Raw genomic sequence first — 22,922 nt, forward strand, 5'->3', positions numbered from 1 at the left:
TAGTAAGTTAGGCCGCTAGATAGTTAGCTAGTAAATTAGTTGATTAGTTGGTGAGCTAGTTAATTGGCTAGGAAATTAGTTAATTTTAATATAAGTTTCAAGTTTTTACTCTCATTATTACAGACTACCTTATTAGCTAGTTTCTTTTACTCATGTTTTAGAGATTTTTACGGTTTTTTAATCTTATCGGTCCGATTTAAAAAATTACTGTACAGCGCTATTGGATAGTGATAGAAATAGCGCTATATAAATACCGTACTATTATTATTTATTATTATTACTTTTAAATCGATAATCCATCCAAACGGACCGTAGTTAGCCCTCGAAGAAAATCAAAATCCCATAGTATTTTAGCGTCTGGAATGCGTAGCAAGATTCTCATGTGCCAGCCAGAAACCGTCACGTTGGGTTTTTATTACTTCATTCAGGAGGCTGTCCGGACAGAAGTGTTCGGCCTTGTCTACTCTTTAAGAAGAGTAAACCAGGATTAAAAAAAACCGCTTAAATCAAGTGAAATCGGTAAAATAACAACACCAGGAGCAAGCAATACACGTATGGAATAAGGTAAACCATTTTTATTCAATATTTTCACTTTGAACTATCTCTATGGTTATCTTGTAGAAAATCCCATACAAATCCTTATAAATCGATGTGTAAATTGTGTTCCTTGCGTGGTTCTCAAAGAGAGCTTGGGCTGCCTGTGCATTCACTATAAAACAACGGTCGGCTACACAAACAGATTGTATGCGCTCCCTGTGACGTGACTAGGGTAGTCAATGCATCTTCCGCGGGGCGTACTGTAATCCACCGTAATCCACCGGCGATGGAAAAGAACAGCTACTGTACATGATTCTATCTTACAACGTTACTTCTTGACTCGCTCTGACAAGCATTCGCTAAAGGATGACTACAGTTTTCAATTAGACGTCGTCCATTATGATCAAATTAGTGCTCGTTCAAAAATGTGTCGACGATCAGTAATAGATTTGATCACTTGCGGGCCATCTTAAATTGATTTTCACACAAATGATTCTCGGCAAGTTCTTTAAAAAATGTGATGATAGTTTCCTCGACGGATTTTTATAATGTTCTTTCGTCCAATATTTTTAAAGCAGAAATAAAAGAATTTGAGGCAATTCTTTGTTGACCTGAACATGTTAAGCGTCACGGCTTAGGTCACGTACAGCTCAATAAACTTGAAAAATATAATTGCGTTCGTTGCCTATACCATGAATGCTGTGAATGATCCAAATAGCATTCTTTTTCTTCATTTAAGCACGAAGATTTTTGTGCATATTTGATAAGAAGCAACTCAACACATCATTAGTTTAAGTGTAAAGTAGCGGCGTTTTAGCCAACACTGACTGTTTTCGAAATGTTCTGAAGTTTGTAAATCCCGTCAGCCGTGTTAATATGTATGGCGTTCATTTATGGCGTTCAATACTGCTCAAAACACTTTGAGCACATAGTTGACTTTCTGACACCTTTTTTACGTTCAAGGGGATCAAATTCCTCTGTCAGATATCACGTCCTAAATTTTACGACGTGAAACCTTGTATTCTATAGTATGGCGTCAAATACACCGACGTCTATTTAACGGCGAGAATTCGATCATCGTTTAGTGGACTTTCAACGTCTTCAAAACGCTTCGCGTTACGACGTAAAATTCAATTTTGACTACACGTTACGTCGTAATTTATCAAATAAGTTTTAAGTCGTATCTTTTACGACGTAAAATTTATCACCTTTATAACTTGTCAATCAAAACCTTGTCGATGTGTTCAGAGACACGTGATTAAGAAAGATTGAAAGATTAAAAACTACTTTGCTTTACATTCACAGCTTCACAGAAGAAACATAACGATGCTGACGCCGTTTATAATGGCCATTTAATTTTTTTCTGTGTACTTTCGACAAACTGACTATAATTAGCTTGAAATGAATATCGAATTGTGCACGCTTACACGGCGCTTGGGTGGCATCACGTTTTAGTCAACTACCGAGACGAGACTTAATTTCCAACGGCCAAACTTTCCAGGTGTATAGTTGGATAAATGAGCTCTCGTCTGATATGGTTTTAATGTCGAAATTTTTGGTAACAGGTGTCGTTTAAACCGGTCAAAGTTAGCCTTCATTTTGTCTCCCAAAAATGAGACGTGCAAAATACACCTTTATAAAACGGCGATAAAACCCATACCAAAGAGAATTACAAGAAACTTTTTATATGCTTTTATTGTGCAGTGATATTATAATTACTGTGCAAAGTTTGATGGTGAATGGACTTGCGTAGTGCTGCCAACATCTTTCTAAAGTTGCGTGACGATTTGACTGTTTCGGCAAGGCGAAAACGGCTATTTTAACGAGTTTTCAAACTGTTTAAAATTTCAGCTGGAAAGAAAATCGCTGGAACTTTGAAATATTTTCTACGAAACTAGTTCACAGAAAGGGATGTTTTGGCAAAATAAAAAAAAATCGATTTTTCGTCACTGATTTTCGATTCTCGAAATATTCTGGCGGCTTCAGACGCGTTCTTGAGGTCACGAACACCTACCGGAAGTCATTAGAGGAACTATATACGTACTGCGCATGTCATAACGTTCGCGTGCTCACGTCGCAGACGCCAGAACGCCACTTTTCAGGTTGAAGGTAGGACGCCACAAAAATATGCTGTTATTTTGTTTATAGGAGATTAGTTATTGACTCAAAACCATTGACTCAGTCTCATTGTGCACCGTCAAGAAACTTGAATATCAAGGTAGGTACATAATAAGATTAACCACCATTTAGATGCATCTTCCTTGACAGAACAAGAAGGATCGCCACATGTTGTCGCTTTCCGATCGATGTCCCTTGTTAGTCCCTTTTTAAACAGTCACAACAGAAAAGAGAGAGCAAATACCTTAACCAAATACCGAGATGATCACCCATCGCGGAAAACAGGAACATTTTCCAACCTTTTCGCACAGTAAAAAAATATTTCTCAAAGTCTAACTTAAAGTAGAGGCAAAGGGTTGCATTTAATTAAGACCATTTAATGAGTTTTAAGACTAAAGAAAGTACATATACTGCGGGACTTTTCAAAAGCCTTCAGCTGCCAATATTCATGCGTCATCACTTTCAATTTCTTCCAACATAATGTCCACCACAGGCTGTAGTATATTTTGGAAGACGCTAAGGAGTTATTAAAATACAATGTATTGAGAAGAAAATGCAAAGAATACGCCTTTATCTGTTGTCGATTGACGGGTTGTATCCCCGAATGTAGGTAATTTTGAAGTTTATGTAAATTCTGTTTGGAAACAGTTTCTGCTTCAGTTCTTTCACATGTCCTAGATTGTTCCCAGTCTGTATGGGTAAACAACACTAGTGGTAATATTAAATTAACTACATCGTTCGTTTACAACTGCTACAGTGCTTCCGCAAACTTGGATTTGTCTTCTCATAAACTTCTTTAGGATCCCAAGGTTAATTTTCAGATTTCATGCTATGATTCTTCAAAAACTAGTCGTAGATTTTTGTTTTTTAAATCTGCATTAGTAAACGGTCAGAAAAATAATTTGGTCTCGTCCTTCTCGTCTCCATGTCTAAATGTAATTAGAACATAGCTGGCAGAGTCGCGCAATCAAATTCATTATACGTAAACGTGCTCAAAATCCCGATAGTGCACGCTGATAGCGTCAGCAAATCCGACTTCGCCAGAAATTTTTTTTTTCGCGCGAGCGGCCATTGTTAGCGCGGGGAAAATAATGTATTTCGCGACAATAATGGATACAAACAGAAACTCGGCCTACTAGTCCGAAAACGAAGACAATGTTTCCACCTTTTCCCTTGGGCTAGAGTTCTTAAATGAGGCAGAAAAAGAGAAAAACAAGCAAAAGGAGACTCGGCATCAGCGCCGTCACGATTCGCTTCAACTGTTATTGTTGTCCGTTTTTCGCGTCGGATTTGATGCACAATTCCACCGGCTATGTTCTAAAACAATTGGTTCATGCTTTCAGCTGTGCACTATCGAGTTATGGAGCACGTGGGAAGTTTGGAGAGCACTCATGAAGCTAGAGTTGCCCTCGGCTATCGCCTCGGGCAACTCTTACGCCTCCTTCGTGTTCTCCAAACTTCCCGCGTGCTCCATAACTCGATAGTGAACGCTAAAGCATGAACTAATTGTTAATTAGAACATAGCTAGCAGAGCCGCGCAATCAAATTCAATATACGTAAACGTGCTCAAAATCCCGATAGTGCACGCAGATAGCGTCAGCAAATCGCTTCGCCAGAAATTTTGTTTTTGCGCGCGAGCGGCCATTGTTAGCTCGGGGAAAAATTATATATTTCGCGACAATAATGGGTACAAACAGAAACTCGGCCCACTAGTCCCAAAACGAAGACAATTTTTCGACCTTTTCCCATGGGCTAGAGTTCTTAAATGAGGCAGAAAAAGGGAAAAACAACGGAAAAGGAGACTCGGCATCAGCGCGGTCACGATTCGCTTCGCTTGATGCTGTTGTCCGTTTTTCGTGTCGGATTTGATGATGCACAATTCCACCGGCTATGTTCTAAAACAATTGGTTCATGCTTTCAGCTGTGGACTATCGAGATATAGAGCACGTGGGAAGTTTGGAGAGCACTCAAGAAGCTAGAGTTGCCCTCGGCTATTGCTTCGGGCAACTATTACGCTTCCTTCGTGCCCTCCAAACTTCTCGCGTTCTCCATAACTCGAGAGTGCACTCTAAACCATGAACCAATTGTTAAAAGTGGGGGTTTTCAGTGAAGCGTGATTGGCTGTTCTTAATTGCCGTGACTCGTGATTTAAAAAGTTAAAAGCCGTGAAATGTGAATGATATGCCAGTCGCGATTTGTGAAAGATAGGAAACTATTTTTCGTTATTACTAAAAAGAAAACGCATTTTTTTTTCGTGAAAAATTACTTGCCGAAAATGTAAAATCTCTTGACCAAGCCTGAGATTTCGGATTGATCACCGTTCTATTGTTTTGGGATCTGTCAATTTGATGCCAAAGGCACATCAGTATGAAAGTTTGTAGCCAATGCTTCTCGGCTTACCTCTCAAGCAAAAAAAAAAACCAGATTAAAATCAGCGAGAGAGCCCACAATACGCCATGAATAAAGTCCTAAATGTAATAACCCAATGACTTTAGGAAAGTTATTACAATTAGGACTCAACAGGGCATACCATATATTCTGTCATATTTTGTCACTAGGTTTACCTGTATATGACAATTCACTGTTATTAATAGTGAATGTGACTAATTTTCTTCCAGGCCTGTGTTATCACTTCTTCACAATGTGGCATTTGGCTTTAATATTTTGGATTTCTGGCATTGCTACTCTGAGAAAGGGTAATTTTTGTTGATTTTGATAAATCCGCAATTACTGTAATAATGTAACATTTTTTTGTATAGATTTAACAACCTGTACCTTTCACTTTTTTATTTCAATGACCTACTACTGATGTCAATTATCCTTATGAGTTTGGTGGACCAATAGTCCTTTTTACAGTTGTGGGCTTGGTGGCCAAGCCTTTAAACAGGAATGAGGCTAAGGGTGACCTTGTTATGATAGAGATGTTGCTGCTTTTCAAACGCAAATTTCTTTGTTATCATGCTAAGTGGATACAGGTCTCAATCACAACAGGGTCACCCTTGGCTTCACTCCTGTTCAAAGGCTTGGCCCCCAAGCCCACAACTATAAAACGGACTATTGTAATCCCTAAGTCTCTTGTGAATGGAATGGTTGGGCACAGTCGAACCTTGTGGGGACTGGGCCGAGTAGTCTGAATATAAAATATGTCTTGAATATTAATGAGCCATAGATAAAACTGAAAGATGATATGCATCATTCAGTCAATATTATGCAAGAATTAGAGTACATTCTCAAATCATTTTGTGTCAACTGTGAACATTAAATATGCTTTGCGTAGTTACAGTCATGTGCTTGTTGGTTATGAATATTGAATATGATGTAAAGGCAACACAGGAAAAAGGAAGCAATTTGGTATTTGATGAAGATAACTTTTTTGGTCTTAAATCATATCTTTGTGTATTGATTGTGGGTGTTTTTATTATTCCAGGTCAAGGTGTTTTTCAGCCACAACCTGCCCCTCCTAGAATTGTAGGTTTCTTTGAAGGGAATTTGATTAAGCCAGAAGTAGTTAAGTCTGGCAAAAAGTTTGATACTTCTGAGAACTGGGGCTTTAGACTCCCATGTGATGCACAGGGTGACAACCCACTAGAGTGGCGATGGCAGCATAATGAAACTGATATTACTTTTCCAAGTGCCAAGTACACACTTGGTGCTGATGGTTCATTAACTGGAAGTTACCTGGAAGCTGAGAATAGTGGAAACTATCAATGTTTTGTCAAGGACACCACTGCCAACAAAGAAACATTCAGTAGAAAGGTGCAAGTCGCAGTAACATGTAAGTGACAATCGTTTTCCATGCAAAAATAAATGTGTGATCACACATGTGATTTAAAGTGTGATCACACGTGTGATATTTTATAAGATGTGTGAATCATACTTTTCACACTTCTGTAAAGTGTGAAAAGTAGTGTGATAAAGTGTGAAAAAGGGTGAATCACACGTGTGATTTCAAGTGTGATCAAACTTTACAAGTGGGATTCTAGATAAAATTACATATATCTATTAACATTAAATCACACTTCCTTAGATCGCGATTGAATTCGCCCCTAAAAGGCTTGACAATATGTATCATGATTGCAATATAATGCATATTGGTCAATTGCACCCATAGCTAAATGATAAGTACTCACATAAAAAGGGAAAACTTTTAATTTTGTAATATAGTGTTGAAATTTCCTCACTTAATTATAATATAATTATTATAAAAGTAGCTGATACATTTTGCTGAATTGTCAATACTATGTAATTTCTTTGGTAAATTTGCATAACATTTTCTTATCATTTAATTATCTGTAATAAACATTAAACATCCTACATGCTGAATAACATAAGGCAAACCTGGCACAAAATAGTGACAAACATCTAACTTTTTCTAAACAGAGTGGAACAGTTTAATACAAATGTAAAATTGGCTTCGATTGATCAGATACATTAAGAGAAAACTGATAACAATGAACTTTTTAGCTAATTAAGTCATGATGTAATTAGCAAATAAAACTAGCGAATTGACCAATTTCCTCAAAATCCCTCTCCTCTGGCACAGTCAAATCAAAAGAAATCCTCGCCTCCTGTGCAGGGTTTTTTTTTGGAGGGGGAGGGGAGATCACCATCCAAACCTAAATAAAAAATCTAGATCAAGACAAAAAAAGATTGCCATAATTATATATACTGGAAGACGAAGCTACAAATTTTCACAATAATGATTATTTTGGTGCATAATCATCAATCAAATATATTGTGTGTACGATTTTGCATTACAAATTTTTTTAACATGTTCATTTCATTATTTTTTAATCTGTAGATTTGTTTTCTGTATGCTTATATTTGGCATGATGATATCCCCAGCACTTGTTGTTGTTGGATTTCATCACAACTGCCCACACTTGCTCCATAGTTTCTCCGTCTTGTACTGGCAAATGTTTAAATAGGAAACCTGGAATAGTCAGAGGAAAGAAAGCAAAATCGATGAACAAAAATAATTTGAGATAGGATAGCTAACATGCAAGATTTAAATTATAATCTAGAGGCACCTAACCCAACAATGACAGTGCTGTTACAGCAAGTTTTTAAGCCCAAGTTCGGTCAGGATAGATTTTTAGACATGAAAATCTGCCAAATGATGGCCAACTTTTTTATACAGCATTTATAATAATAATAATAATAATAATAATAATAATAATAAGATCGATTTCTATAGCGCATTTCCATGTAAATGCTCTAATGCGCTTTACAACACTGTGCGGGGGACTTTTCCAGACTGCCGGCGGCAGTTTACAATTAATAAGGAGAAATTTTTACAGATGCCACCTCCCCCGATTCCCAGTAAACAGGCCAGACCACATCACAGTAATTTCGTCATGTGGGTTCTTTAACGTTCCCTGCCGAAATTAACTAATTGATAGGTGCAGGAGACAGGACCTCCGGCTTTACGTCCTATCCGAGAAGACGTAGCAATGTGAATGAAGCGTCTTGCTTAAGGACACAACGTCAAGCCCCAGCCACGACTTGAACCTGGGCCATCTGACCCAGAGTCCAGCGCACTGACCAATGGACTACTCACGCCTTTACATTTACATGTAAACTAACTACAAAATCAGTAAAATCAACTAACTTTTTATGGCTAAAAGTTTGTTGTTGTCCAATGCTTTTTCATGAATGTAGTTGACATTAGATTGACTTATATAGCAATTAGAACTTGTAAGAGTATTAAAATTATTAATTAGCTGGCAGGCACTGCAAACACTGTAGTACTCCCAATATTGTGCTTTAGAGTCCAAGGCCTCCACGGTCAGCAGATGGTTGCTGACTGAGAAGCATGTGGGCAACAGGTACAAGATTGACATAGACTAAAGACAAGTAGGATAAAACAGCATGTCCAAACTCATGTATACCAATTCCTAACTATTTGTAAATTTCATGAGATATTCCAAATATATCTTTAAAAAAAATTCTCATATTGTTTCTAGGCCCAGCTTTATCCGCGGTTTACCGATCGGGAATGAATTAAATACGATTACCTTGAATTACCAGTATGCATGCTTCATAAAATTGAGACTTTGCACTGTTATCCTCCGGCCATAATGAAAGAAGTTCGTCATCCAGTTTAAATTCTCTTCCCTAACTTATATTTACGCCATGTCTGGATCTTTACGGTCGTTCCACTGAACCAAGTGGTAGGTTTCTGTAGTTCATTCAGATCAGTAAATTCATATATCAACCAAAAAAATTGAATTAGAACCAGAAACTCACATTTCTGGTGTATGACACAAAAAATATTTAAATATGTTTTTTCTTAATTTGATTTTCAGGAAAAGAGCGTCAAACATACCAGTACGATTCACACTCACCTTCCCGCGCGCGGGCGGTTGATCAAATTCCAAACGACGGCAAATTAAACTTGAAAATGCTAGCCCATAACGAAGTCATAAGTTCAGCCAGGCCATGTAATTTTCATTTTTTGGAAGCATGAGCACAAACCTCACACAAAAAACCGTCTTAGTTAACCTAGGACCTTTTCTTTAGCTAAGCAGTTAACCTTGAGCTTAAAAGATTTCTTTGTTTTTATGTCATGCAGGCTACAAGCACCCATCCGAACTACCGTCAAACGAGCCTCTTATTGACTTAATAATTTGGATATATCAACAAAGTTGAAATGGTAAATTGGCCACCGTAACGATTACAAAAGCTGACGTTTCGAGCGTTAGTCCTTCGTCGGAGCGAAGGGCTAACGCTCGAAACGTCAGCTTTTGTAATCGTTATGGTGGCCAATTTACCATTTCAACTTTGTTGATATATCCAAATTATTTCGTTACTCCCACCGACGCAGCCCCAAACAGTCTCTTTCGAAACTATCAGCTCTTATTGACTCCCCTTCACCCGGTTTCACGTAACGCTTAGGTATTCTTTTCGCTCTGGATGGTAAGCTGTTCATTCCAAAGTTGATTAAAAAAGATTCGAGAGGGAAAAGACCTTAAACCGTTTTGTTCGAACCAAACAAAGCGCAAAACAAGATTAACGTAAAAGGCGGGGAAGTGTGGAAACGAGATAAAATATTTGATATCCCATGGTTCTGTAGGGGCTTGTGTGCACAAGAAGAAAAAACATGGCGACTCCTGAGCTCAGCTCTGCAGCAGATTCTTTTGATGAAAGTAACTCTTAGTAGTACTACTTCATTCCGATCCTCCTTTACTTCATTCCGATCTTCCTGTACTTCATTGTCTTTCACAACGGATGGCAACTACGAAAGGGTAGAGGTTGTTAAAACCCGTTCTCGAAAAAGAAATAGGGACTTTAAGCAGTCAGGACGGCAACGCCACGGAAGACGTCAATTAAAAAATGAGTTTCTACTATTAGTTAGAATTTCGAAAATGGCTACATATGTGTTTACCGTCTCATAGGGCGCCAGAGCTCAAACTCAACATAACGCATAAAAGTAGCGTTGAGTTCCAAATGTAAATTAAAATAATTTGCCACCGCGGTTTCGCTTCGCAGACGACGCATTTTTTGATGATTTCACGTTGTTAGGGACCTTACGCAGTCAGGACGGCAACGCCACGAGAGACGTCGATTAAAAAATTAATTTTTACTTTTAGTTAGAACTTCGAAAATGACTGCATGTGTTTACCGTCTCATAGGGCGCCAGACCTCAAACTTAATATAACGCGTGAAAGTAGCATTGAGGGCCAAATGAAAATTAAAATAATTTGCCATTGCGGTTTCGGTTCGCAGACGACGCAAATTTTGGTGATTTCACGTTGTTGTTTTGCAAAGGGCGGCTAAGAAAGGAACAAAGTTTTAAAACGCACGTGCTGGGCTATTGTTCTTCCAATTAGATCTTTTGTTTATTCACGTTCCCGTTGCCGTCCCCGTCGTGGTTTGCGTAAGGTCTCTGTTGTTTTGCAAAGGACGGCTAAGAAATGTACAAAGTTTTAAAACGCACGTGCTGGGCTATTGTTGAATATGAATACAGTAAATATAGTTTTATATCTGACCACTTGCAGCCCAGAGGCTGAATTATGGGTGCAGTGTAAGGTTGAGAACAGACGTCAGACGTTATTGTTCTGACAATTAGATCTATTGTTTTTCCACGTTCTCGTCGCCGTAGCCGCACCGTCGTGGTTTGCTTAAAGTCCCTAATAACTCGCAAACGGCTAAGAGGGTTAAAATACCACAAGAGAAGATTACTTCCTATCAACCGCAGGTCACCTTCTCCGTTTCCAGTTGAAACAGGAAAAGGTACCTCCGATCTTAAGGTCGTAGATGCTGGGGAAGAACAGAGAACAAAGGAAGGCTACTCATTAGAAAAAGCGCACTTCGGTACGTACAGCACCGACAACGAGGATGAAATGGACAGTCAAGTACGTCTGCTTCTGATGGAGAGAAAGATTCATCTGGTGATGAGCTCTCCTCCTTGGTCGTCATTTATATCAATTATGTCTAGTGATGAAACTTTAAGTGAGCCTGAAGACAGTGAAGGTATGCCGGGCGACCTTAGCCATACTAAAAACAATCAGGAGCTCGAGCAAGATCGCTTAGATGATTTCACGAAAGACGCGTTGTATGAGAGTGCAAGCTTATCGGTATTTGAATGCTGCACTCTTGTGATGCTTTTCGTTACCAAGCACCGCCTTACAAAAGTGGCTCTTCAAGACCTCCTCTACCTCATCCAGACTGTGGGACCATCTGTAGGATGTAAAATGGTGACTTCAATTGACCGTCTCAATGGATTGTTTACCAAATTTTTTGGTAATAAAGCGCCCACTCTTCACTACATGTGTAAGCACTGTGGATAGCTTTTAAAACAGGGCAAAACACGATGCACTGCCTGTAGAGGTTGTAAAGAAGCAGGAACTGTGACATGTGCAGAGTTGAATGTTGAAGAAAAACTAAGACAATTGTTTCTTGGTGAGACAAACTTTTTTTTTATTGTTGTCAGGACTATTTCTAAGATTTACTGTATGCACATGGGGTATGGCCTTCTAGTTTACACATTGTTCAAATTATTTTTGTAATTGAATGAAATCAATTCCCCATTCAGATCTTAAAGATTGTGTGGAATTTGCATGTTTACCTAGTTTAGGCATGTTCCAAGGCATTAGTACCAGACTGTAATATGTAAGCTGTCAAAGGTCATTTATATAAATTTTTCACATCAGCCCCTTTTTAATGTGGAAGCCCGGCAATGCATCCTTTGAACATTTCATAGCCTGACATGCGTTTATATTATTAAAATCTTTTTATTAGACTAAAGTGCCCTTTTTGTCATAGATGCCAAATTCTGCAGTCTTATATCACAATCACCAAGAACTGCAACTGGAAATAACTGCATCTGGAAATAACTGCTTACAGGATATATATGATGGAAATCTGTATAAACACCACATTTCCCAGGAAGATTCATTTCTCCAGTGCCTTGGAATATTTCTTTTACTCTAAACACCAATGGAGTGAGTGTATTGTCTTCCTCAAAGAAGGGGTATCTTTGGTCAGTGTGTTTAGCCATCAATGAACTTCCCATTGAGCAAAGGTAGGAAAAACAGACCTGACCACATGCAAGTATATGTGATGTATGTAGCTTTCCTGTGCTTATCCAGCAACATGAACACAGATTTTGTGTTATCAGGAAAAATCCAGTTTGATGCAAGATAAATTTTTTTCATCATTGTAATTATTAATTTTATTCAAAGTTTATTTTTACAAGACCTATTGTAATAAGACAATTGAAATTTGCATTCTAATACAGAAGAGCATCTTCTTATGATTTACATACAATAACAGCTTAATTTATGTTTGTTTATATTTCCAAAGGTACAGCAAAAAGTACCTCATCCCAGCCCTTCTTTACTGTCATGAAGGGACCCCAAACATGCATTCCTTTTTAATGCGACTTGTTTGTTATTTCATCTTACTGACATTCTTGCCACCTTGGATCCATTATGGGCCTATTCCTGCTTTGGATTTGAAGGCATGAATGCTGTGTCAAAGAATTTGATTCATGGAACAGCGAAAGTTATTTCACAGGTTAATACAACTGCTATTTTTGTTTCAACTAAATTCTAAATTAAGTACTGAATGGAGATTATTGTTTGAATATATGCATGTAACGTATACAACTAATATCCTGTACAGGCATTCTTTGTACACATCACACATTACCGTACTGTGGTAAGTTCATCAGTGTGTAGCACAGGACAGAAATCTCTAATAGTATTGAGTACTTATAAGAACTTTATACTGATTATTTCACTTTCAGTAATAAAAGCGCTAGTTTAAAAACCAAATACCCGATTATCCTCTGTATCTAAATGACCCAAATAAGCAATAAGCCTGAACTGTTTTACTTGTATCCCTATTACAGTGCTAGTAAAATCCAAGGGGAAGGAAGCAAATCGAACAGGGATTCATTTGTGTAAAGGAAAACAAACAATCAAAATATGGCTGCTATGTTATGTCAATTCTTATTGTATTTCATCACTTGTAGGTATCATTGGCCTTGGCAATGCTGAACAGACCTCCAAATCTATGTTTGGAATTAGCTAACAGAGCTAGCATTGCAGGTGAAGTCAAGACGATGATCAGAAAATTGACTGTGACTGAGAGGCCGGGTGTGTGTTAGAAAGAATTTGACATGTAAATATTAATCACTTATAACCAATTAATATTAATGTGTATTTTTTCGATACATCTTTATGGTGTCAGTGGTGTACTTAAGATGGTTTAGTGAACTTAAAACTTGACTAACAAGAATGACAGTAAGAAATGGCTCCTTTTAGTATTTCAGGATTAACATCACACACCAGTTTGAAAGCTCAGCAGCCGTTGGAAAGGTGATAGAGGCAACCTTAGATCCAGAGGCTTTGGTACCAGTAAACCTACTTTTAGAAGACATGGGATTACAGGCTTTGACAGGGGAAAGCAGAGTGAAGCAGTGCCACTGAATGCACATAAATCAGCAAGTGTTCTATTCATCACAGTATCCTCGCACAAACTCAATGAATTCATATACTGTTGAGTTTAGAAACTGCAATGGTGTTCTGCTCTATGGTGAAATTTTGACCCACATTATTGTAAACGACAAGGATCCAATAGCCATTGTTAGACCCTTTAAAGTGACTGAGAAGTGTATTCTTGATGTGGATAAGGAGGTAAAAAACCACAGAGTTCTAAAAAAGTATGTATGGCCAAGGAGTGACAAAGAAAAACTAGCTACACACATCATGCTAGTAGATTTAAGTAACAAGCACCTAAACCTCACAGCAATACGTGTAACCAACATAATTAAAATGTGTGTGTATGGTGACAAAACAGGTGGAAGGATATGCTACAATTTCCCCCTTTCCAAACTTGGCGGAGCACGATTGAAGGTTCGGATGACTCAACAGTGTTTTAAAACTAATTATCATATGCAAGAAATGTATGGTCTTCCCCAATGAGTAGAACAAAAGAAGTAATTCACACCAGACTTTTTTCAAATAACATGGAAAAGTAGGATTGAGGATTTCTGTAGCCTGCATGTCTACAGTCAAGTAACACAACAGGTCATCGCTAGAACAGTGGACTATTTAGGGGCCACTCGCCAGAAAACAATTGTTGATGATCAGTTATCTACAGCTCACCTGAGCAATGATGACAAAAATTATTTTGTCAATTGCAGCCAGCCAAAGCCATCCATATCCCATACTAACTTTGAAATAAAGGAAAGCTTACCTACTGAGACTCACAGGCCTGTTAGCAATAACAAGATATTTCAAATGTTCTGCTTTTCGTCGCACGTGACTTCATCATTAGCCTGTGCCGCAGAAGTGATTTAACAGCTACAGGTGTCATGTACTACTGTACATCATGAGACAAACTATAATACACTTTCTACAGTGATATCTGTAAATGAAATTAGCAATTAAAGTTTGCTCATGTAAACAGACCTGCCACTTCATTACCTAATAAGAAGCTCCAGGCTTGTATTCGTCAGTTCAACAGAATAACACTATAATAACGAGTGTGATTTGACCATCACGTCAAACTCATACTTTACATGTCACACATATATTATCACACTTCAGAACGTGTGATTTTAACCAAAACACACATAGAAAATGTGATGAAGTGTGATTTCAAGAATCACACTTCTATCACACTTTCAATGTGTGATCACACGTGTGATCACACATTTATTTTTGCATGGGTTGCTCCGGTAATTCCTTGTCAGCCTCAAATGAGTGACAGGGTAAAACTGCTTTTAAAATATATAGGTGGGAGGAGGAATGTCTTTCTGAGGCCCAAGCATCTGATTGAGGTCCTGATCACTCAAGGCTTTGGTCAAAGTGACAATTGAATACAAGAACACTCCTGAATAGTGCTGATGTGACATTCATGTACTGCTGCCTTAATTTGTTGACATTATATACTTGAAAATGTTTAGAGCTAGCAGAAGTAAGAACCCTCTGTTAAGACTTTCTGAAAGTTTGTCACAGCTAGTATCATCTTTAAAAACTAAAACCAATCCTAATTTGGACTTTCTTGTTTCTTGGTTATCATGAAGTTTGCCAGAGATGAATTTTTGAGAAAAGGGTGATATCCTTGCACAAAACAACTTGAAGTTGGTATTTTGAACAAGTGTTATCAGAATTGAAATGTTCAGCACTGTTTTATGGATCTGTTAATTTTGGAATTTATGTTAATATGCTTCATTTCCTTTAGATGTTGAAGATTTTGTCTCTAAAACATCCATTACACGGACAGTGAATCTTGGGGATCCTTTTTCTTTTGATTGCCCACCACATGGTGGCAGTTATGGTGCTTCTTATACTTGGGCAAATAAGGACAACATCCGGCTTAACAGAGGAGAACATATAGCCATAACCCCAGTTGGTACACTACACATCATGTTTATCACCCAAGCTGACGTGGACAAAATCTCAGCATTGAAAGGAATTGCTTGTACCATTATTGCAGCAAATACCATCTACCAATCTGGCTTTCTGACTGTGACTAGAAGCAGTGCAGGTGAAAATAGTTATTAAAATATTTTACATCTTTCTAATTTTATTTATGCTTACAGTGCTTTAATTTATATACATGTACAAAATGTGTCCTCGCTTACCATGGAGCTGTCAATATCTCAAAGAAAGAGCAGAGGTGTTTTTAAACTAGTCTGTTTACAGACCCAGATGCCTCAGATGAGCATACATATAGTACTGGCTGTAGGAATAGCAGTACCTATACACGCACAAATTGTATGCAAGATGGCGGATTTACGTGCAAGTTATGCGTGCGTAAAATTTTACACAAACCATTTCACGTAACTTAAAGTACACGCAGTCTGCTTGTAATTTGACTCAAGTAAGAATTACCGTGTCCATTTCATGTGGCTTGCATGTATTTTCCACCTAGCCGTGAACATGAATTCAACAGTGGAAGTTAGAATCTCAGTCAGTCTATTTCAATGTTTGAGAAATTGAGCCTTGCGTGTGTGTTCTTAGAATAAGGTTTTATCGTCGGATTGCCTTCATCTTTTAAAATTTTTCCCTCATTTCAAACCACGCTAAGTGAAATTTCCTTTGTAGGGGTATCCCAGATTCGATTGATTAAATATCAAAAGTTTTACCTGTAATGAGCAAACGATCGATGGAAATGCTTGAGATCATGTGACATAACCAAAAATAACCAAAATCAGAACTTGTGGTGCTTTGATTTAGAGATTCAATTTGCTGGCTTAGTTTGAGCAATGGCACACTGTAGAAAAGCAAAAGGTTAGATTCCAGTGTAAACGGGATTACTTCAAGCATACATGTCAATATTCCAGAAGGAAGTTTTATACACTTTCATGCATGTAGGGTTTACAAGTGGATCTTGTTTATGTTCCGCTACGAGTAAATGTGTGTTATTTTGAATTCTGTTCCCATGATTGTTTCCACATTTTTAAAAATGCAATTGGTGAAAAATATTACCCCCCCCCACCTAGCAATACAGTCTAGATCAACAGAATTGTATTTTAACAAAAGTAAAGTTAAACTTTTAATAAAGCTGGACTATTGTAAAGTATGACTCACATGTTTTTAATATTCTAAAAATTACATGTATGTACTTAGTGTGCATAAAAAACAAACTCAACGGCAAGTGTCATGAGAATTTAAAACATGTCTTTTTCTAGTTAAACATAAAACACCAAGTGTTTAAGTGAAACTGGATGCTGTGTGGAATGAAGTAGCGAGTGTTTAAAACTAGGACACAGTTAATTGATGCTTGCAAGATAGTTTATTTTAGGTCGACAGACTAAGTTTGTTTGGGCAAAAACATTGATGCCTTATACCACGAAGGTAATATGCTGTTGGCACAAAAGTCTTGGTCTTATATTCAGATCAAGGGGAAGGTGAAAAAGGCGAACACACAATCATGCGTTTTAGCATGATCCTAAAATAGATTGTCAGTGCGCTCATTCATGAGCAAAAATTAAATGGTTAGAGGAAAATGAAATGGATAACAGGGTAGCATATCTTTACTCTTACGTGTAATTTATGATTATTGTCGCTTAATTCCACATGTTCAAACTAATCACGAAAGGAAAGTGAAATGTAAACAAATGCAAACATAAGGTGAGCCAGCCAATTTGTGATGTTCAGATGACAGATATGCAAGCAAAAACCTTTTGATGAAGTTTTGAAATACAAAGTCGAAATTTTATGCATTCTTCGAAAACCAGCAGTGCTGTTAGACGTGCAACATTTTTCTGCAAGAAAAAGCCACCTATTACTTAGGCTAGTAATTAATATTCAGCAGTAAATACTCTGCCCTCTTTTACACGAAACTCTGGGAGTAAAAATTAATTTCACATGCACTATGAAGAATTTGCATGTAATTTTTTACACGTATTTTTGTGTATTTCTTTTACTTGCACATGACATGCACATAATTTGTGTAAATTGCATGCAATATGTTACATTTACACTCATGAAACATGTCTGTAATGCTGCTGTTCCTTAAGCCAGTATACTGTACATATATATGTATCTTATGTTATAAAAACATTGCTGCATTAACAAAAAACCTAAACTAAATAAAAGCCAATTTATACTAATATTAATGAATTAATGGATGAATTTTTAAAGCGTATGATGGAAAAAGAAATAAACAGTTTTTATATAGCCTGCCATGTCTTTTTTTTTTTTTTTTGTCCTACGGAGAAGCTCAGTGCTAGAGTATCCGAAGTATCAATTAGAAGGTCACAGTACATGTAGGTTTGATTCCTATTGGGAGCGCTTGGCATTCTTTTTTCTCTGAGAACGCCCGTGTTATTCTCTGAATATATTAGCATTTATTTATTTTTTTTGTTTTTGTTTTTGTCATTGTTATCATCATTACTGTTACTATAATTATTATCATAGTTTATATCAAACAACAACAAACATATGAAACATATGTGTGAACTGCGGTTATGAGACGTATATGAGCACGATCCTTCGCAGTAAAGCACTATTTGAGCAATAGTGAAAATCAGACCTGAAAAAAATTTCAGGCCTGTACGGGATTCGAACCACTGACCTCTGCGATACTAGTGCAGCGCTCTACCAATTGAGCTAACAAGCCAACTGGGAGCAGGCCATCAAATTAATTCGACATAAACCCGTAGATGATAAATCAAACAACAACAAACATATGAGACATATGTGTGAACTGCGGTTATGAGACGTATATGAGCACGATCCTTCACAGTAAAGCACTATTTGAGCAATAGTGAAAATCAGACCTGAAAAATTAGCTCAATTGGTAGAGCGCTGCACTAGTATCGCAGAGGTCAGTGGTTCGAATCCCGTACAGGCCTGAAATTTTTTTCAGGTCTGATTTTCACTATTGCTCAAATAGTGCTTTACTGCGAAGGATCGTGCTCATATACATAGTTTATATCATTAACTAAACATGTGATGTGAGTAGGTTTAGTGTTATTACTGTTTATAATTGTATTTATTTCTTTCGTGTTTGATATTTAGTTGACCCTGGGACACAAAAAATACCTTCCTGGGCACTAAATTCATTGTCGAAAAGTTTTGAAATAGCTGTTGAGGGAAGAAACAAGACTCTTTACTGCCTGGCTGTCGGAAGGTGATCTAGTTATAGAATGATGGTGTGCTAAAAGAAATTTAAACCCTTTCTCTCCTAAGATCTTGATATCAGTTATTTCCAGTCATTTTTGTACTCTCATTAGTACTGGCATGTTCTTGTACATTAAATTTTGCAGAATGTTTTTTTTTCCTGACAGATTTGTGAATCACTTATTTCAAGGTTAAAGTTTTCAAATCGGTCGCGTTTTTTTTTTGTTCGGAACAAAAAGTATCATGATGGATTTCTCTGTTTTTGATGATATTGAGCGGCGCCATACAGTGTGATTTGATTAACCTAAACCACTTTTCCCTCAGAGATCTATCTTGTATTCTGACATGATCGCCGATGATTTTTGTGCTTTTTACGGTGTAGTTTTTCCATACTGTTCTGACTATGAGTCCCAGAAGCGATGGAACATGTAACTTCTCCCTTAAATATCTAAACATTATCCATCGAACAGGTGATGAAAATACTCAAACTTATTAAGTAGAAATTATTTACAAAGTAATGTGTAACAGTTAGAGAGGAGAATAATATTACAAGTAACAATCAGATCTCAGTGGTTAAAGGGTAAAGACAAGTATCCTTGGAGTTACTATTTCTAATACTCAATACTTTATCTTTAAAAACTCTGAGGCCTGCTCCCAAAATAACTTGGAAGAGAGATGGCCAGAAAATTACAAGTGGGCAAAATAACTATTACATCCCAGACTTGTTCTTTGGACGGCAGTTGATTATCATGGACGTAAAGAAAGAGAAACATGAATCAACAGAGTACACATGCGAGGCAGAGAATTCCGTGAACAGTGGGAACCCTCTGAGTCACAAAATAAATCTGAAAGTTGAAGGTATGCATGCGTGGTAATACACATGGTACATGTATGTTTGATTGTGCAGTCAACTCTTTTGCTAGGGGACACCCTTGGCAATTATCCGTTAGTAAAGTTGTACATTGTTCCCATGAGGAGACACTAAAGAAACAGTGCGAATGTCCACCATGACGAATGTGGCCATAACGTGGCACTACAAATGTAATGTCGGAGTATTGATAATTGAAATAAATGGACGCTTTGCTTTTTAATTACTGAGACTTGAGGAAATTTGATAAAATCAGTCCCCACTCTTGTGTTCTGTCAAAGGTGGTATTTTTCTTGATTTGGAATTTTAAGACAATTTTCAGTGCAAAGTCAACCATTACGTATTGCGTCTGCATATGGGAGAGCATAAACAAAAGAAAATCCAATTTTTTACTTTCAAAAGTGTCCCTGTCTGCTCATGAGAGATTGTCTGCTTACACGAATGTGTAAATACTTAGACCTCGTACAAAAATAGTGTAAGCAAGAAAGGACTTTTTCTTTTTTAACAGACATGTATTGTAGGCGCAACTAAACATGTAAACGTAATGGGGGTAGAGAGCATAACTTCGAGAATTTTAGTAGCCCCTCCCCCCTCCGGTGTTTAACCATTATTTGTACACCTCGATATCATGAGTAATTCTCCTTAGATTGTTGGCCAAAATGACACTGACAAATTTGACAACCATTTGCCAAAATCGTGAAATCCACGAACACTCACTTGGTTTGAATAAATTTCGTCAAATGCGCCATCTTCGCAAATGAGTGCATTTCTGGACATAAGTACTCACAAGAGGAGAGAGAGAGAGAGAGAGAGAGAGAGAGAGAGAGAGAGAGAGAGAGAGAGAGAGAGAGATAGATAGAGAGAGAGAGAGAGAGAGAGAGAGAGAGAGAGATAGAGAGAGAGAGAGAGAGAGAGAGAGAGAGAGAGAGTTACTCCAGGCTCAGTGAAAACATGGAAAAAAGTATTTGACCCTTTACCTCCATACATCAGTATGCATATTCTCTATACTGCTCCATACACATATTTTATAAGGTGCTGACAAGGAAAATTTGTTGAAGAATCAAAAGCTCCTTTAGTTGGTGATCATTTTCTTAGTTTCCATGAGCTTAATCTGATGTGTGATTCAGGGATGATATTGCAAAGAGAAATTAAATGCTAATCACTCTTACGAGTTAAAAGGTTAACGTTGACGTGTCGAAGGTTGAAAAGTTTCTGTCAGTACTGTAACCTAGAGAATAAATTTCTTTCTTTTTTGGCTAGTCGCTCCGCGGTGGCACAACAAAGCTCCCGATTCGAAGTTAGAGGTAGACATTCAAGGGAATGGCTCGTTGCTTTGTGATGTATATGCTGATCCTGTGCCATCTTTCAAGTGGTACAAAGATGGAAAGAGAATTCTCTCATCTAAGTAAGTAAACACTGGCTGGGGTGGTGGCTTTTGTACTGAAACATGCACTGTTTAGTGGTATGCACCCTCTGGTATGTACCCTCTGGTATGTACCCTCTGGTATGTACCCTCTCGTATGCACCCTCTGGTATGCACCCTCTGGTATGCACCCTCTGGTATGCATCCCTATTGAGTAAGCATCCTCATCCCAGTAAGCACCTCTACACCAATAAATGCCCATATTTCCAATATGGTCTGTATTCTCTCTCAGTGATAGCACTGCTTGATTACATTCCCTACCATTATAGCAGCCAGTTTTGTAACTCTTTTGTTTTAATGCGAATTGGCAATGTGAGTTACGTTCTGCAGGGTCTTTTTTTTTGCTCTAAGGCAAAGAAGTGGACTTTTCTCGTATGAAGAAGTGATCAGATTCTGGGAAAAAAAGTCAAATCATTCATTCTCTATCTTGAATTCCACAGTCAACATGTCGCAATAGATGATGACAAGTTTTGGATCCAAAATGCTAGAATGCAGGAGGATGGTTTTTACCAGTGTGTTGCAGAAAACAAGCATGGAATGCTTGTATCATCCACTTGGATCTATATCCGCTGTGAGTAACGGAAGTTTTTGTCATTTACACCCAATAATAAGCATGTTTAGTAGGTGATAATTTCTGTTGTGTTTCATTTAGTGAAGACACACATTCTTCAATTGCTTACTATATTCTCAATACACTACATCCTTCCTGGGCAATGTTTAAAGAATCATAAGAAATATAATTAATACAGTCAGAAGCTTAGAAATCAGAGTATGGTTAATTCAATAGTAAATGAAATAATCACTATCCCTCGTTGACTTAACTACCCTTCCTGACCTTGAGGTGATAACCTGGTCACTCTGTGAGTTTTGCTCAACAACCTTACGAGAGGGCTTATTAATAGTTTTCGCTGAAGAATCATTGGACTCCTTAGACTTAACACTAGTATCTAGGTCTCTGTCATTACCAAGAAGCTTACTAGGCGCATGTTTTAAGAACTTCAACTTTCAACGCTTTGATTACTTCGCGTGAAGTGTCATCTTGTAAAATGTACGCTTCCGGATATGATGAATAATAATCATTAGTATAATTTCAGAGCTGAGCAAAGAGTCTCCAGCAATCTGATTGGTCGAGCGGTTCCTTATATGACGCTATATAAACCGCTCCGCGCGATTTATATTTAACAATTATTCGCCTCAGGTTTGGTGAATATCGTCGAATAATCCCCGAGACGAAGTCGAGGGGATTATTCGACAATATTCACCGAACCTGAGGCGAATAATTGTTTTAGTATAATTTCAGAGGTGAACAACAGAGAAATTTCTAAAATTATAACATTTTAGTAACATTTAGTAACATTTTATTTTAACATTTTACATAAACCGCGTGGAGCGGTTTATATAGCGTGGTATAAGTAACCTCTCGATCAATCAGATTGCTGGAAACTCTTTGCTCAGCTTTGAAATTATACTAAAAAATGTTAAAATAAAATGTTAATAAATGTTACTAAAATGTTATGATTTTAGAAATTTCTCTGTTGTTCAGCTCTGAAACTATACTAAAACAATTATTCGCCTCAGGTTCGGTAAATGTTGTCAAATAATCTCCTCGACTTCGTCTCGGAGATTATTCGACGATATTCACCGAACCTGAGGTCACTGCACCTTTTACCCAAGGACCACGAGGTAAAGGTGTTGGTTGGAGCGAAGTGTACTTCTTAAGAGGCTGATTAACGGCGCACGCTTGGCAATTTTTCACCATAGTTTCTGTTGCATCATCCATACCGGGCCAAAAAAAGAATGAGTTCGAAGAAACTGTTTAGTCTTGACGATTCCTTGAAGAGTCTTGTGCGCTAGTTTCAGAATTTTTTTTCGCAGTGACGGTGGCACTACA

At 37.6% G+C, this 22,922-nt stretch overlaps 1 protein-coding gene across 1 annotated transcript in view; it reads left to right on the forward strand.

Annotated features, from left to right (window-relative positions):
* The first annotated feature begins 5,274 nt into the window (after positions 1-5,274).
* The window catches only part of LOC111319026 (fibronectin type III domain-containing protein-like), a 95,663-nt gene continuing 78,015 nt past the window's right edge, over positions 5,275-22,922 (forward strand). Inside the window, exons 1-3 of the mRNA XM_088759789.1 lie at positions 5,275-5,351; positions 6,083-6,430; positions 15,352-15,657. Of these exons, the coding sequence (XP_088615915.1) occupies positions 5,297-5,351; positions 6,083-6,430; positions 15,352-15,657 (709 nt within the window). The 5' untranslated portion in view covers positions 5,275-5,296. The remainder of the gene's footprint in view (positions 5,352-6,082; positions 6,431-15,351; positions 15,658-22,922) is intronic.

The sequence above is a fragment of the Stylophora pistillata genome, chromosome 5 (assembly GCF_964205215.1).
Source record: "Stylophora pistillata chromosome 5, jaStyPist1.2, whole genome shotgun sequence".
Lineage (NCBI taxonomy): Eukaryota > Metazoa > Cnidaria > Anthozoa > Scleractinia > Pocilloporidae > Stylophora > Stylophora pistillata.